This window comes from Orcinus orca, chromosome 10 (genome assembly GCF_937001465.1).
Source record: "Orcinus orca chromosome 10, mOrcOrc1.1, whole genome shotgun sequence".
NCBI classification, from domain to species: domain Eukaryota; kingdom Metazoa; phylum Chordata; class Mammalia; order Artiodactyla; family Delphinidae; genus Orcinus; species Orcinus orca.
Window position 1 is genome coordinate 76,502,441 of NC_064568.1, and position 17,538 is coordinate 76,519,978.

The window sequence follows — 17,538 nt, forward strand, 5'->3', positions numbered from 1 at the left end:
CAGAGTAGATTTTGCATAATTCTGAAGGGCCCTAGGATTTTTGGAATGGTAAATGAGCTCTGGCTTCAACTTAAAGTCACCAGCGGCGTTAGCCCCTAGCAAGAAAGTCAGCCTGTCCTTTGAAGTTTTGAAGTCAGGCATTGACTTCTCCTCTCTAGCTATGAAAGTCCTAGATGCCAGCTTCTTTCAATAGAAGGCTGTTGCATTTACACTGAAAATCTGTTGTTTAATGTACCCGCCTTCGTTAATGATCTCAGCTGGATCTTTTGGATAACTTGCTGCAGCTTCTACATCACTACCTGCTGCTTCACCTTGCACTTTTACGTTATGGAAAAAGATTCTTTCCTTAAACCTCATGAACCAGCCCTGCTAGCTTCAAACCTTTCTTCTGCAGCTTCCTTATCTCTCTTAGCTTTCACAGAATTGAACAGAGTTAGGGCCTTGCCCTGGATCAGGCTTTGGTTTAAGGGAATGCTGTGGCTGGTTTAATCTTCCATCCAGACCGCTAACACTTTTTCCGTATCAGCGTTAAGGCTGTTTCACTTTCTTATCATTCACGTGTTCACTGGAGCAGCACTTTTAACTTCCTTTAAGAACTTTTCCTTTGCTTTCACACCTCGGCTCCCTTTCAGCCGACCTTGGTTTTCAGTGTGCCTTCCTCACTGAGACTAATCATTTCTAGCTTCTGATTTAAAGTGAGGGACATGGGAATCCTCCTTTCATATGAACACTCAGAGGTCACTGTAGGGTTATTAATTAGCCTAATTTCAATATTGTTGTGTCTCGGGGAATATGGAGGCGTGAGGAGAGGAAGAGAGATGGGGGAACAGCTGGTTGGTAGAGCAGTCAGAACACACACAGCTTTTGTTGATTGAATGTGCTGTCCTACATGGGAGCAGTTTGTGGTGCCCCAAAACAATTACAAGAGTAACCTCAAAGGTCACTGATCACAGATCACCATAACAAGTATAATCATGATGTAAAAGTTTGAAATACTGTAAGAATTGCCAAAATGTGACACAGAGACACAAAGTGAGCAAATGCTGTTGGGAAAATGGTGCTGATAGAGTTGCTCGATGCAGGGTTGCCACAAACCTTCAATGTGTTAAAAAACGCAGTATCTGTGAAGGGCAGTAAAATGAGGGATGCCTGTATTCTACTAATTTAGCTGCTCCTGCTGAAAGACTGACTCTCTATTGTTTCAACAAATGTTTCAGGATTGAATCTCTTTAGTCTGGCCTGGGGCGTGTCCCCACCACCCATCACAGAACTAATTCCTCTGGTCAAGGAAGCAGAATTAGCTCGAACAGGCCAGGCTTGGGTCTGAGTTAAGTGTAACCAGCTCATCGCAATTTGTCTGGGACTTTTCTGGTTTCGGCACTAGAAGTCCCATGCCCCAGGAAACCCCTCAATTTAGGTCAAAATTTGCCCTAAAGATGTCCATGCCGGAGAAGAGGGGAGTGTTGTCAGCCCCAAAAGACTCACGACTAGGAGTGAAGGTGGGATGGTTTTCTGGAGGAACACCCAGAAGGGGAAATGGATTCTGGGAAGGCCAAGAAACAAAGTAATATCTTCTCCATGTGCCTTTCTGGATTAGAGGTACCTTGAGGACAGTGATTGAATCTTACTTATTTTTGCATCTTTCCTAAAATTTAGCACACTGCCTTCCACATAGGAGGGCCTCAAAAGAATTTCTCCTATTTCTTGCACAACTTTATTAAATACTTTACAAAATTCCTGTAGAGGGAAGAATGTCTAACACTAAGTAGTTCATGATGAATAATACAGGATCACTTTTAACATGAGCATTTAAAATAGTTTATAGTCTTATTTGATTGAGATTATTGAAATGCAATCTTGCTGAAAATGGGGTGGATGCAGAGTTTGTGTTAAACTTTCAAAATTATTAAAGTACTATGATTCTTAAGGTCCTTTCCCCATCATATTTAAGAGAAAACCTCTATTATGTTTTCTTCACAGTAACATCTAATATATATTAAAAAGTGAAACTTAAAATACATTCTTTGAGACTTGAAATTTGATTCACTGGTTTCAGTTTTGTCGTTAAACCAGACTGAGCAGTGGACAGGAATTGTTTTTCTTGGGGCAGGGTGTGACTTTTCTTGTGAAACTTTTTTCCTGTAATTTCTAGCTTCTGATCCATTCCTGCCAACAATGAGTGATGCATCCCAGTTAGGAGTTTAAAAGAAAAATAACTGCATGAAGAGCTATGTCGTTGATTCTGAAAACAGGATAAAACATTTTAAATATTTTACACTAATGAATAAATGCTAAGTCTTGAGTCTACTTAATGGGGGGAAAAAGATACTCCCTCTAACATGCTGCTTCCAAACTTGACATTGGCCATGGAGGCAAAGACTCTAGTTGTAATTAGTTTGTGTGAATTTAGCCAAGTCGGTTCTCTCTGGGGCACCACATTCATTTGTACATGACGGATTTAGACTATAGCTCCTAGTTCATTTCAATCTCCAACACAAAAATGGGCTTAAATTTCATCCCTATTTCTAAGATTTATTCCTTTTTCAAAAGCTGAGCTGAAAGAAAATTATAAATGAACGTTATTATTTGGTCTATCTATATAAAGGAATATATCAGAAAAATCACACTGGAAATGGAGAATTTGTTACTGTTATGTTTTCTTTTACTATCATTAAATGCTTCCAATGACCCTATAGTGGACTCTCTGGTGGCCTTCCCAGCACCCACTACACCTCACTTCCATTGACAGAAGAAGTGCAGTTTGGTAAAGAGAACTCAGCTCGAAGTGCAGACTGAATTGGTCTGCTGAATTTCATATGCTGGCTTAGGTTTGGGCATATGACACAATTGTAGAGTGACTGAAGGAGATAGTTGCTGGAGCCAAACACAAAAAACAAAAAAACTAAGAAGTCATGTCCATTGCCCAGAGGAAGTGAAAAATGAGTCATATGATCCCTGCTGCTACTGTTATCTTTACCACTAGAGGAACCAGAAGCCAATTCTGTTAATAGCTCCATGAGGAGTTAGAAAGAACTCAGGACACGGTGACATTGTTGAGCTGTTAATTCAACCAGTTCTGAAGCCTGCCCTACCTCTGGACTTCCTGTTTTGTGAGATGAGAAATATCCTTATTATTTAAGCATCTGAAATAGATTTTCATTTGTGGTTGACATAGTAAATATTTGTAGGATAACAGATGCTTGGGACAAAAAGATCCTTATGAATCATTCTGTCCCTCTGTTCTTGACCACGTTATCTTACAGGGGAGACCAGGCTGCATAGGACTCCCTGATCTGACCCAGTCACATGGGCAGGGGCAGGGACAGTGAATGAAGGGAGCCCTTCTCTCCTGATGCCCATACAGCAGCTGTCTCCATCACCACCTGACGTATACGGCAGCCAGTTTCTGTCTACTCTTCATGCAGTCTTGTACCCAGTGAATGAACAAACTGGACATGCATAATCTTACGCCCCAAATGCCAGGACGTTTAAATTTAACTCAGTTGTATGTCATGTAATTTCCCCCAGAGCTCAGCTTTCCCCTGACCATTGTTCACGTCGAGGAACATTCTTCTGGTCATAGCAATAACAATCACTGACACTTAGCACGTGTGCTGAGTACTTTACTGTTTTATCTCATTTTTGATAATAACCCGAAGAGGCTAGTACTGTAAGGGGGCCTGTTTTGCAGATGAGGGCATGGAGGCTCAAACAGGCGGAGATACTGGCCCAGGATTGCTCAGCTGCTGAGTGAGGATTCAAACTCAGGTCTGGCAGATCGCAGGGACTGGACAGCGTGGCCTCTGCCACTCCTTCCAGCTCTGGCAGCCCACGGACGGATCTAAGATGCCCCAATTCACCAGTGCACAGGCCAGCCTTGAGCTTTGAAACTGGAATTAACTTCTGAAGGTACAAACTAATAATCGACAGAAAATATCCAGCCCCAGATTGTCTCTGCAGCTGCTTCCAGACTCTGGGGTCTTGGCAATGGCTCTACACTAAAGCTCCAGACCCACACGCGTGTTAAAAAGAAACGCCCATTTCTCAGCTGGTAGCCATTCCTACTTCCCTACTGCAAGGACCGTGTTTCTGTATTTCTTGCAACCTTACTCATAAACTGCCTAGTACTCAATTCGCGTGTAATACGGTGATCACTTCTCCAGCAACACGGACACATACTGCTTTGGTAGAGCCACACTGTATTTTTCCCAACTAACTGGAACTGCCTAAAGCTGCTCGTGCTGGGCCCTGGGGCTGCCAAAGTCGTTTTTCCTGCAGACACCTTACCGCCAGGTGCATGTTAACTAGGGGCGAACGGAGAATGGCAGTAAGCCTGAGGCTGCCAATAGCCAGGTGCCCTTTCAGGGACTCGCTGTGTTTCAGGTCCCCTGAAGGGCAACCAGCCCTGGGACGCTAGAAGATGGGGCGTGGCAGGAGAGTGGAACTAACCTCTCCTACTAGATCTAACTCGACCCCCCCAAGGCCTCTGTCTCCAGGTTGTACCTGAATCCAACCAATCGGAAAGGGAGTTACATCGACGGCGGCTGAGGTGTCCAATCCGAGCACATGTGTCATACTCCGTCGCCCGCTGAGTCCCCACGAGCTGTAAAACTGTTCCGCAGTCGCGCGCGGGGCAGCCGAGCACCCTCGGAGCGCCTCGGGGAGCGCGAATCTCAGGGAGGAAGGGGCTGTTATCAGGGGCGCCCGTTAGTGCGCAGGCGCCTCAGGAAGAGCTCGGTCTGGCTCCTGCGCCTTCAGGTCTCCGTCGCTCCCAAGACCCAGGAGCGCCGGGTTCCGCGCGCGCCGGGTCCGCGTGCTGCAGAGAAGCGGCGGCAGCGGGTGAGTGTGAGCCTAGCGCGCCCGGCGTTCCGGAGGGAAATGCCACCCCCTCCCCCGTCCACTAGGGGCTTTGAAAATAGAGGTGGTGAGATCCCCTACCCTTGATACACACATCCCCCTAGCGGACAGCCGCGAGGGACCCCGGAGCGGCCGGGAGGTACCTGGCTGGGGGCGGCCGAGGGCGGGGTGGGAAGAGGAAAGGAAACTGAGCAGGTAGGCGCGGCCTGGGCGGACGGTGGGGTATGGGGTGGAGGCGGGGGGCGGTGGCGGGACAGAGGTGGAGGCCGGAGGGGGCGGGCGTTTGATTTTACAGGAACGCGGTCCAAGGTATCTATCGACCTACCTCCGCCTGAGTATTCGATTAGAGTTGATGGGAGTGACACAGCCAAATTTAAAAACGAATTTCCTAGAAAACCTAACAAGAAAGGTAACACTGAAGTGCTTTTTATCGGCCGGGCACTGTGTTAAGCATTTTACAAATAACGCTTCCTTTTCTGGGCACTGCAACCCTGTGAGATCACAGCGTCCCATTATACAGATGGGGAAAGTCCTGCTCAGAGACGTGAAGCACAGCTAGTGACCACGAGCAGATTCAGGTTTATTCCAGCCTTGACTCCACTAGGGTTTCTTCTTTAACCACCAGGCCATCTGGTGGACCCAAGCTGGAAACCTTGCCAGTACTATAGAAAGTCAAGTGCTCCTTTTAATATTCCGGTTTTCTTTTCTTTCTTCCTTTTTTCCAGAGGTTGTTCCAAGCTATTTTAAGGAAATTAAACGAATTTAAAAGCAGGGAGGAGATATTTTATAACTAAAATATATAAAATATAAATATCTCCTCCTTGCTTTTAAATCAGCTACAAAATATAATTTGGGAGAAATTTGATGAACACAGAAGAAGTACACAAGGAGTTATTTTGTAGAAAGAAATAATATATGTAGAAAGTAAGATTAAGTATAGCTGTTTTGAAGATGCCGGAAAAGTTTGTATGTGCTGGAAAATTGAAGAATACTTTAGAATCCTAGAGTTGTTAAAAAATAGAGTCTTTCAGAGAGTAGTTTTAGTTTTTCTTCAAAATATCAAGAAAATTAATAATAATAATCTAGGGAAAACCACCAATGTTATTTATGTGAATAGACAATGCTATTTTATTTTTATTTTATTTTAAAGCTGTGTAAGAGTTTCATTATAAATAGTATTTGTGAAGTGTTTAGAATAAGGCTTTTGTATTACAGAGCAGATGGCATGCTAATGGTGGCAAATAGCTTTCATCATATCCTTTGACTATCACACTCCCCCAATTTCAGCTAAGAATGCCAGTGAGAATTGCCCGAGATACATTTCATCCAAGTAAGAAAGTCATCCCAGATGAGGGAGAGTGTGTTTTGGCCCCTGAATTGAAGAAAACTACACACAACTTCGGTTGGGATTATCTGGGTGTAGTTCCGGTGACTCTGCTTTTTTTCCTTCCCTTTGATATCTTTTTGGTTTGAAAAATTACAGAATTTCTCCCAGTGCTTTGTAATATAGCAATTAGTGATTTTTTTATTCCTTGGAAATACTTGAGAACTTCTCACTGGTGTTTTGTTTATAGCTTAACACTCCTGTTGGGATGAAACAGAATGCAGTAGACATAGATACAGGCACCATTAATGAAAGCAGGAAAAGTCCCATTCGTAGTTTGGAGATTAAAACCAGACTTGTAAACTCGCTGTTACTAGATTTATAAACTTGTTAAGGACCTGAAATTCGTAAGAGTACAGACAGTAAGGCTACGAATTGCTTCCTGAGTTTGGCCAATCCAGGGACTTCATCTTCATCCTGTGTAAAAAGAAGAGGTTAACCTAAATTATTTCCATCTACTTTATAGTTTCACAGTAGTATCATTCCGCCTGTCACGGTACAGACTTTTTTCCTAACATAACAGCTTTGTAACTGTGGATAAAAAAGAGACTAAATTTGAGGGCCTATATTGTTTAACACTTTATGTATCCGCATTTTACAAACACAGAAACTGAAGCTGGTAGCTCTGCCCACAGTTGCCCATCTACTAAATGTGAGCTCGAGTTCTGGGATCCTTCTGATTTCAGAGCCTCTAATCTTTCCACTTTGTCTGTGCTTCTAAGTCTGGAGACAAGAATCCAGCAGTGTGCTAGGGGTTAGTGAACCACAGGGTAAACAGCACATGTGCCTTGACCCTCCTATTCACTCAAGATTTGGGGAAGAAAGATTTTGATTTGTATGTATTTTGTGTGAGAGAGGGGCGGACACAGGTTTTTGTTTTATTGTTTTGCACATGGGAAATGAGGTGAAACACATTCACGTTAAAAAACTCAGGTCTGTGGTATAGAGTACACATTTCACATAATTTTTGAGGTAAGATGAAACATCAGAGATGTTTCCTGTTTTGTGGCAGGACAATCCAGATGCTTTTAAGATTACAATTTCATTGCTCTCTACTCTTTTTTTTTTAATATAATGGTTTTATTGAGGTAAAATTCACATACTGTCTAGTTTACTCATTTAAAGTGTACATTTTTACGAATTGTGCAACCATCACCACAGTCAATTTGAGAACATTTTCATCACCCCAAAAAGAAACCTGGTACCCATTAGCATTTACTCCTCATTTCTCCTCAACCCCTTGCTCCAGACAAATCTAATATACTTTCCATCTCTATAGATTTGCCTATCTAGGCATTTCATCTAAATAGAATCATACAATAAGTGATCTTTTGTGACTGCCTTTTTTTTACTTAGCACAATGTTTCAAAGGTTTATCCAAGCAATAACATATATTTGCACTTCATTCCTTTTTATTGCCAAATAATATTCCATTGTATGGATATACCACATCTTATCCATTTATCACTTACGGACATTTGAGATGTTTCCACTTCATGGCTCTTACAGATAATGCTGCTGTGATCATTTGTGTACAAGTTTTATCATTGACTTGTGTTTTAATTTCTCTGAGGCATATGCCTACTAGTAGACTTTCTGGGTCGTACGGTAACTCTGTTTAAACTTTTGAAGAACTACCAGAATGTTTTCCAAGTGCCTGTACCATTTTCATTCTCACCAGCAGTGTATAAAAGTTCTAGTTTCTCTACATCCTTGCCAACACTTGTTATTATCTTTTTTATTATATCCATCCTACTGGGTGTGAAGGGGTATCTCATTGTGGTTTTGATTTGCATTTCCCTGATGACTAATGAGGTTGAACATAATTTCATGTGCTTATTTGCCATCTCTATATCTGGAGAAATATCTTTTCAGATCCTTTGCTCATTTTTTAATTGGATTATTTAACTTTTAGAGTTGTTACAGTTCTTTATATATTCTAGATATAAATCCTTTACCAGATATATGATTTGCAAATATTGTCTCCCGTTCTGTGGGTTTTCTATTCTCTCTATTATATCCTCTGAAATGGAAAAGCTTTCAATTTTGGTGAAGTCCAATTTATTTATTTATGATTTTCGTCACTTGTGCTTTTGATGCTGTATCTTAGAAGGTTTTGCCTAACTCAAGGTCATGAAGACTTATTCCTATATTTTCTGCTAAGAGTTTTATAGTTTTAGCTCTTAATCTTGGTCATTTTGAGTTTATTTTTGTACATGGTATGAGCTGAGGGGTCCAAATTCATTCTTTTGCATGTGGATATACAGTTGTCTCGGCACCCCTCTGCTCTTAGAGGAACTCCGTTGGAAAAGTTTTAGACATACTGTGACATGATTCCTCAAAGGGCTTAGTTTTAAAAACAATGCTTTATGATGTATGGGTCTCAAGCGCAGCATTACAAGAAATCGTGGTGTTGTAGAACAGAGTTCATTCAAGCTCGTCTTTGTTCTTCCAAGATGACAGCCAGATTCGTTGTTTTGATTATTTATGCCCCTATTTTGAGTATTTTATGTTTGAAAAGTATAAAGCCCTTGTCCTCTGAAAAATGGCACATACATAAATTTTGGTGTTATAGACTTCAGTTATATTATTTATTGAATGATTTTTGTTTTATTGACCTAAGAGAGTATTTGGGCAAAGAATTCAAAGTAACTTTAAGAGGTTTGGAAACACAAATTATTACTGAAGAGCTGTTATAGGTCACCTATAGGTCACCTAGATAAACGATTATTGTCTCTGTAATACATCTCAGACAGACTGTGACAGCAATGTGTGGTAAAAGGGAATTAAGGTTGACCATGATTTCTGTGACTGTTTCATCGTAATTTGCACGTGAGTTGTGCCTGGATAATGGAGGGACTTGAATGCCAGGCAGAGGTGTTTCTGTATAGGCTGGGGGACTTTGAATACTGATTTTATCAAGGAAATGTCATGGACAGGGCTATTCCTGGGAAGGTTAAGTTGGGAGCGGATGTTGGGTGAATAAGGGGACGGTGATCGAGGTAGGAAGGTCAGTTAAGAGATGGAAGGGCTCTGGACAGGAGGCCCTGGGGACTTGAAGAAGTGTGGCAGGGGACTTACCTGGCGGTCCAGTGGTTAAGACTCTGCACTTCCAATGCAGAGGGCACAGGTTCAATCCCTGGTCACGGGACTAAGATCCCATAGGCCTCTTGGCGTGGCAAAAAAATTAAAAAATAATAAAAAAAGAAGTACGGCAGCAGCGGAGACTCACTCTACCTAAATGACATCTCCTATTTGCTTAGGAACCAAAGAAGATAGAGTCTGAAGGTAGGGAGATTTGTTTGGGGAAATCTGTTTTTTTGTAATCAGTAGATTGTTAAAAAAAGAACCAAAAAATCAGGGAGCGCTCTGAGCCTAGGGTGGTAGGCAGGATAGTTACAGTGGCCCCTCATTATCCGCAGGGAGATTGGTTCCAGGAGCCCCAGCAGATACCAAAAGCTGCAGGTGCTCAAGTCTCTTATATAAAGTGGCAATAGTACACGAATACAGTAAGCCTTCTGGATTTTCCATCCGCGGTTGGTTGAATCCATGGATGTAAAACCCGTGGATATGGAGGGCCAACTGTACGTCTTTGACAGTAAAAAGGAAGTTTAAAAGGGATGTGGTGATGAAATGCATTTCAACAGCTGTTGCATTTCCTCAGAAACTACCGTGACATCCAAGTTCCTGTAGGCTTTGTCTGTCTGTCAGCCTCCTGTGAATATTGGGCAGGTTCAGATTGAGGTGGGACCTTTTCCTCACGTAGTATTTATTACTTACTCCCCTTTTTCATGCCAGTATTTTTCAACAGGAACTGATGATGAGCCAGTATGGTAGAGTTTCCACCCCCTATTTCTGTGGATTGAAAGGAACTATAGGGTACCAGTCATGAAACTAGAAAAATAATCGCCCTCCCTGGAGCCTCTGAAAGCTTGGCGTTATTTCTGTTTTGTGCAAAAGGGTTGTTTTTGTTTCTTCGTTTGTTCTTATTAAACCTTTAGAATAACTTCTGCTGCTGCAAACAAACAAGGCAGCCCATTGGTATGGGGCACAAGAACGACCCATATCCCCTTCAGAGCATGAAAAATGGGGCAGGACATACAACTGGACAAGTAAAGGCAATTTTTATTTTTTCCCACTTTATCTTTATTCAGTTATCTTTCAGTAAGTGACATTATTTAATTTTCAAGTTGATGTAGGTAAAGCTGGTGTATAAAAAGTTTATAAATGTTGGTTTTCTTCTCCCGATGACTAAACTTCTGAAACCTAATCCAACTCAAATAGCATTACTACTTATGAATTGTGTTTTTATATTTTAGGAACCCTGACTGCCCTCCTTCAGCATGTTCACTATGAAGTTATTGCTGATATGTTTGTTTTCTGGACTTATAACTGGTTGTAGAGGGAACTCTTCCTGTACTTTGCCACCCAAGTTACTACTGGTATCCTTTGATGGCTTCAGAGCTGACTATCTACACAACTATGAATTTCCTCATCTCCAGAATTTTATCAAAGAAGGTGTCTTGGTAGAGCAGGTTAAAAATGCCTTTATCACAAAAACATTTCCAAACCACTACAGCATCGTGACAGGCCTGTATGAAGAAAGCCATGGCATTGTGGCTAATTCCATGTATGATGTCATCACAAAGAAACATTTTTCTGACAGTAATGACAAGGATCCTTTTTGGTGGAATGAGGCAGTCCCTATTTGGGTGACCAACCAGCTTCAGGAAAACAGATCAAGTGCTGCTGCTATGTGGCCTGGTACCGACGTGCCCATTCACAATACCACACCTTCCTATTTCATGAATTACAGCCCCTCAGTGTCATTTGAGGAGAGACTCAGTAACGTCTCCACGTGGCTGAGCAATTCGAACCCACCTGTCACCTTTGCAACACTCTATTGGGAAGAGCCAGACGCAAGTGGCCACAAATATGGCCCTGAAGATAAAGAAAACATGCGCCGAGTGTTGAAAGAAATAGATGACCATATCGGTGAGCTAGTTCACAAACTCAAGGTGTTAGGACTGTGGGAAGATCTTAATGTGATCATTACAAGTGATCATGGGATGACCCAGTGTTCTGAGGACAAGCTGATAAACTTGGATCGCTGCATCGACCCCTCAGACTACACTCTTGTAGACTTGACCCCCGTTGCTGCAATACTTCCCAAAATAAGTAAGTAAACTTTTAGCCAAGGAATATTTGAATGGGGCGGTTGATTGAGGAGGAAGGGTTTTGTAAAAGAACGAAGCTCAGACGTTTTGTAGTTCACAGCCATACACTCCTATACTCACTCAGAGCGGGATTATGTTTTCCCCCTGATGTATAAGTTTTTAGGCAATTAGCTTAAGGTTTAGGTTCAAAGGGATTATTTCTTTGCTTTTTTTTCTTTAAGTTAATTAATTTATTTTTGGCTGCGTTGGGTCTTCGTTGCTGCATGCAGGCTTTCTCTAGTTGCAGCGAGCAGGGGCTACTCTTCATTGCAGCATGCAGGCTTCTCATTGCGGTGGCTTCTCTTGTTGCAGAGCACGGGCTCTAGGCACATGGACTCAGTAGTTGTGGCATGCGGGCTCAGTAGTTGTGGCTTGCGGGCTCTAGAGCGCAGGCTCAGTAGTTGTGGCGCACAGGCTCAGTTGCTCCGCGGCATGTGAGATCTTCCCAGACCAGGGCTCCAAATCCGTGTCCCCCGCATTGGCAGGCAGATTCCCAACCACTGCGCCACCAGGGAAGTCCCTCCTTGCTTTTTGATGTATTTCTTTTTTTTAATTTTTATTTTTTTATTGAAGTATAGTTGATTTATAAGGTTTCTGGTGTACAGCAACGAAATGCAGTTTTACACACACACACACACACACACACACATATATATATATATATTCTTTTTCAGATTCTTTTCCATTATAGGTTATTATAAGATATTGAATATAGTTCCCTGTGCTATACAGTAGGTCTTTGTTGATATATTTCTTACTTATTCACACTAATGGAAAAAGGAAATTTTTATCCTTAAAAAACATCTTGGACTTTTGTGTGAGATATACCTTTCGTCTACCAATCTTAGAATTAGTAGTTAGCAGTAATATGTAATTAGTTTATATTTACTTAGGAAGCTAGATGTGAAATTTGTCCTCTTTGTATAAAAGTCCACCAGGGATAATCACAAAATGAAGAGAGATACGTGAATGCTTGGAAAGGTGTGTGTGTGTGTGTGTGTGTGTGTGTGTGTGTGTGTGTGTGTGTGTCCCCAACACTGTTACATCATTATTATTCTGTTTTTTTAATGATTAAAGGGCTTTAATAGATAACATTGTTCAGGACTTATTTCCAGTTATTCTAGTTAGAAATATTTTTTCCTTATCAGTCAACATGACTTTTTCCTTTGCTGTTTCCTTTTCTACCAGACAGAACAAAGGTTTATAACAAACTGAAAGTCTGTGACCCTCACATGAATGTTTATCTCAAAGAAGACATTCCTGCCAGGTTTCATTACCAACATAATGATCGAATTCAACCTATTATTTTGATTGCTGATGAAGGCTGGACAATTGTGCTAAATAAATCATCACTAAAATGTAAGTATTTATTTAGAATTTTTCTTTTGAATCCTAGGGATAAATCACACATCGGGACATTGTTCCATTAACAGGATACTTTGATTTAGAGATGTTCACACAGTATAATTAGTTTGATTTTCAACTAGGTGATTCTCAGGTTTTCATCTGAGAGCCATTTTTAGAAACCACAGTTTCATCCTTAGATTAGAAGGTTGGGTGATCTTAAGGGTGAAGGAGTAGTTTTACTTTTTTACAAAAACTTCAGTTACTGTCAGTAACTTTCAAGGCTGGTTCTCTTGATTTGTAAAAATAAGAGAGTAGTAAAGAAACAAAGAAAATAAAAGAGAAGTCAAGAAACAAAGTGAAGGGGGAGAGATTAGCTAGTTCAAATCCTTTTTTCTTTTTTTGTGTTAAAAAAATTTGTCCAAGTAACCTTAAGTCTTTCCCCAGTGATGAAATTGTTTACCTGAGTGCTACAGCTAGTTAGAACACTGGGCAAGAACCAGAAAGTATGCAAACAAAAATCGACCAAGTAAACAAAACAGATGGATCAAAATCTCTCCTCAAACTGAAGAAATGTATAGGGGAGAATTACAGCTTTTTACCCATAAGGAAAATTCAATTCAAGTACATTTTTCAAAAATCTGATTTTGTAAACCATAGCAGGGGTCAGAAAATTTTTCTGTAAAAAGCCAAATAGTAAATATTTTAGGCTTTGTGGGACAGCTGGTCTCTGTCTCAACTACTCAATCCTACCTTTATAGTGGGAAGGCAGCCACAGGCAATACATAAAACAAACTGACATGGGCTGTTCCAATGAAGCTTCCTTTACAGAAACAGGCGGAGGGCTAAATTTGGCCAGGTGCTGTAGTCTGCAGATCCCTGATCTATAGCAGTTCAGACGCATCAGGCAAGGATGAGACTGAGGGCCATTAGAGTTGATATATTATTGATACTTACGTTGTATCCTAATTATTGAAAACTTGGAAAATACAGAAAAGTTCAGAAAAGAGAACAAAAACTATCCATGATCCTTCGATACAGAAGTACAGTCAGATGTTAATTGTGGGTGTTTTCCTCCTTCTAATCTTTTTCTCTGTTACATACAAATGCATATTTTTATTATTAAATCATATGGTTTATATTATTCACATTATAATCATATACATTTATATTACTGAAATCATAATACCTATATATAATGTTATATTGTGCTTTTTATTGTATTGGTCACGTGGGTTGTTTTTCTTATGAAATATTTCAAATATACAATTAAAGAATATGTAACACTGATCCACTCATCACTTAGTCACCTGCACTTCATATGGAAGTAGGAGCTTATTAAATGTAACTGGTCTGCATTAAAAGGCAATATTTTAAAAAATAAAGCAAAAGCTTGAGGATCTGGTATTGGAATGATATCAGGGACCATCAGGTTTTTCTTTGAGTTAGACTTTTACTAGAGTTACAAGTTGGAGTCACCAGGTTAGACGTCACATTCAAGGCAAGAATCCCTTCCGTAACGTGCTCAGTCCCCTGGCCCTCCAGATGCTGAGGTGTCCATCAGCTGTCAGTAGACCAGTGGTGTATTCCACATCCTATGTCTTGTCCAGGAGCAGCTGACGTAGGTCAGGCTTCAGGCTAACTTCCTTGCCACTCACTGGTTTTACTCACTTCTGCTCTCCCCAGTTACTCAGGACCCTCAGGCCAACCACTCTTTCTATCACTGGTGCTGTTTGCAGTGGGCTTGCGCAAACAGTGCTGGACACTGGCAGGTGAAATACGTGGGGCTGGGACTGAGAGAGAGTTTTAAAGCCTGAGGTCATGACGGATCGAGAAGAGGTGGGGGTGGTGTGTGTGTGAAATAGAGGACGTGGCTGTGACTTGAAGAAAACAGAAAATTGTACTGCTGGCACCTGTTTGGCCCAACTAATCAGAATTTTAATGGGAATGACACTGGCAAGAATGCAGTGTATTTACACTAGAAGCAAGTTATTTTGTGGTAGAAAAGCTGCTCTTATTTACTGACATCATCTTGTTCTTTTCCAGTAGGTGACCATGGTTACGATAATTCTTTGCCTAGTATGAATCCATTTCTAGCTGCCCACGGTCCTGCATTTCACAAAGGCTACCAGCACAGCACCATTAACATTGTGGATATCTACCCAATGATGTGCCACATCCTGGGATTAAAGCCACATCCCAATAATGGAACCTTCGGCCACACTAAGTGTTTGTTAGTGGACCAGTGGTGCATTAATCTCCCGGAAGCCATAGGAATTGTTATCGGTGCGCTCTTGGTCTTAACCACTCTGACCTGCCTCATCATAATCATGCAGAATAGACTCTCTGGACCCCGGCCATTTTCCCGACTTCAGCTACAAGATGATGACGATGATCCTTTAATTGGGTGACATGTGCTGGGGTTTATACAAAGTGGCTGTGATTAGGACACACCCAAGGAATGGTGTTACAACTATGAAAAAGTATACTTTGAAAGACAAAGATCTTAGACCAAGCATGCTACAATTATTTTGTTTTTCCTTGTGTTTTGTTTTGCGGCATTAGCTAATACAAAAAACTCTGACCGTAGAAAACATTGCTAGTAAATCATTAGTTAACACCAACTGTTTCCCTAACTAGAAAGGTTTTTTTTAAGAAAAATACTGCCTTTGCCTTTTTTTTTTTTTTTTGCAACGAAGATTAGACACATCTATAGATGAAAATATGCAAAAATTTAGTGGGTATGCTTTTTGAATAAATTTTTACATTTGTAAATTATACAACAGAAATCTTTATAAAATGTGTGGATTTTGTGTATCAGGAAGGAAAACTTTCCTATATTTTTATATGTGCCTTTAATAGAGTTTGTATCCCAAGTAAACCCTTGAGGTAGGAAATTCTCTGTGATGGTTAATTAAAATGGATCAAGCAGGCAGAAAAGATCTAGCATATGAAGAAATTATTTTAAGAAAAACTATTATAAAAAACAAGCAAAGATCCCGTGATACAAAGCCTAAGTCTTCTTCACCAGTGTGTCTTTGTTAAGACCCTTAAGCTATTGAGGCCTCAAAAGTTAAACCTTTTGAAGAGTATTGCTAAGAAGAGACTAAGAAAATAGGGACACGTGCTTTCCTCACTTTGTACTCAATGCCTTTGTGTAAGTTATTTAGTTGTGTGTATGTACGTACCAGCGTGTTGCATGTATGTGTGTACAGACTTTGTGTGACTTACAGCAGGTGGTGGGAGGTGAGTGGCCTGGGAGCAGCCTCCCACATCCCCATAGAACCCAGCTCTCAGGAAAGGTTATAATTGCACTTCACTTTCATGTACTTTCTTCTAACTCACAAGGTAAAATCATAATTTTTAAAAATTCATTAATTTTTGTTACCATTTTTAACTTTCTCATGTTGTTTTTTGTAACCAGAGGTCTCCAGGTGCTGCCGAGAAATGTATAACCTGATACAAATCTGGTTTTGATTGGGTCAGAATGAGGAAAAGAGATTTTTCTATTTACCTTTGGGAATTTTATGCCTTACTTTTTAGGCTATAGCGTAGCTAAATTTAAAATGGAATTTAGTATCTTCTGATCTTTTACATGAATCATGCGTTAAGTGGCTGAAGAAACTCTCAGGACTCTGTTAACCTTCAGTAGCCTGAACGCTGCCTCTGCGTTTTTCTCCCATATTTGGTTCATAGAAATAACCACTCCGCTCATATTTTTTAAAACATACTTGTTCAGAGCGAAGGATTTGTTGTGAATAACTGTTATCCTAGCTTTGCTAAGTGGTACCTTCTAACAATCATAATTAGTAGGAAGAAACTGAATTGTGGCAGACGAGATTCCATCTATTAGAGGAAAAATTGAGTTCAAGAACCATTCATCAGCAGCTAAGGCAAGCAGTTAATATTACTAGTGCGATCTTTAAAGTTTTGACAAATAAACTAGGGAACTGTTTTACAGATACAAAGATAATCTACAGTAAATATGCAGCCCACTTAAATGCTGATTATCCGTGGTGGTCAAGAACAGTGGTGCCAGTCATCAAACGTAATTCATCCTGTGGTCACTGCTGATCTCCTGATCCCGGTATTTGGTACCCATTGTACTTGGGGTTCTTGAGAAGCATTTCTACACCCTGCATGAATAGTCCATGCATGCAGTCATAGGTGACTGTATTAAGAACAGCATAATAAATAAATAAAACCACCAGGACTCATTTTGCTTTTTGACAGATTTTATTTCTGATGTTTTTGCCTCACATAAAAGTTATCCTAAAGGTTAATAGTTGATCTGAACAAAATAATAGAAAAATTTCTTTCTACTTCCATTTCCATTAAAAAAAAAAAAGACAGGAGAACAGTCACATTTAAAGCAGTGAGCATTTTTTTGAAATGTCTAAAATACTAATTGAGGAGAGCTTGGTCTTTGCAGTGGTGTGAGCTTTAGTGGTTGTACTGGCTTGATTGGCAGTTATATGAGTTTCAGAAGTCTGTCCATAGCATGCAACCTGTGAGTGGATTTTATGGAGGATGGAATAGGAAGGGATGCCCCAGCAGTGTCTCAGCCCTTTGAACAAAAGACCTATTATTTGTCTTGTTCTTTATTCCATTCTCAAAATACTAACTAACTTGAATTAAAGTTGTAAATGTTTTTTGTATATGTTGATGGGACAAGAAGAGTATTTAATCAAAGAGACGTTTATATATTATTATATTGAACTTTATGTTAATTCAGTT

General features: G+C 40.4%; 2 protein-coding genes across 3 annotated transcripts in view; one reads left to right on the forward strand and one right to left on the reverse strand.

Moving 5' to 3' along the window:
- The window catches only part of LOC117200592 (chloride intracellular channel protein 5-like), a 43,732-nt gene extending 39,092 nt beyond the window's left edge, over window positions 1–4,640 (reverse strand). For both annotated transcript variants that reach the window (XM_033423882.2, XM_033423881.2), the window contains exon 1: window positions 4,504–4,640. The gene's annotated coding sequence lies outside the window, so the exon portion shown is untranslated. The remainder of the gene's footprint in view (window positions 1–4,503) is intronic.
- A 23-nt stretch (window positions 4,641–4,663) lies between these two features.
- ENPP4 (ectonucleotide pyrophosphatase/phosphodiesterase 4) lies at window positions 4,664–17,159 on the forward strand. Its single transcript, XM_004267517.3, has 4 exons — window positions 4,664–4,839; window positions 10,561–11,419; window positions 12,646–12,816; window positions 14,848–17,159. The coding sequence occupies exons 2-4, from the start codon at window positions 10,585–10,587 to the stop codon at window positions 15,210–15,212; spliced, it is 1,371 nt and encodes a 456-aa protein (XP_004267565.1). The 5' UTR covers window positions 4,664–4,839; window positions 10,561–10,584; the 3' UTR covers window positions 15,213–17,159.
- The last annotated feature ends 379 nt before the right edge of the window (window positions 17,160–17,538 follow it).

Bases quoted from the DNA above. Each gene is read 5' to 3' on its own strand.
- ENPP4 (XM_004267517.3), top strand. From the start codon at position 10,585: ATGTTCACTATGAAGTTATTGCTGATATGTTTGTTTTCTGGACTTATA. The intron at 11,420-12,645 runs GTAAGTAAACTT...CTTTTCTACCAG, and splicing joins TGCAATACTTCCCAAAATAA to ACAGAACAAAGGTTTATAAC. The intron at 12,817-14,847 runs GTAAGTATTTAT...GTTCTTTTCCAG, and splicing joins AAATAAATCATCACTAAAAT to TAGGTGACCATGGTTACGAT.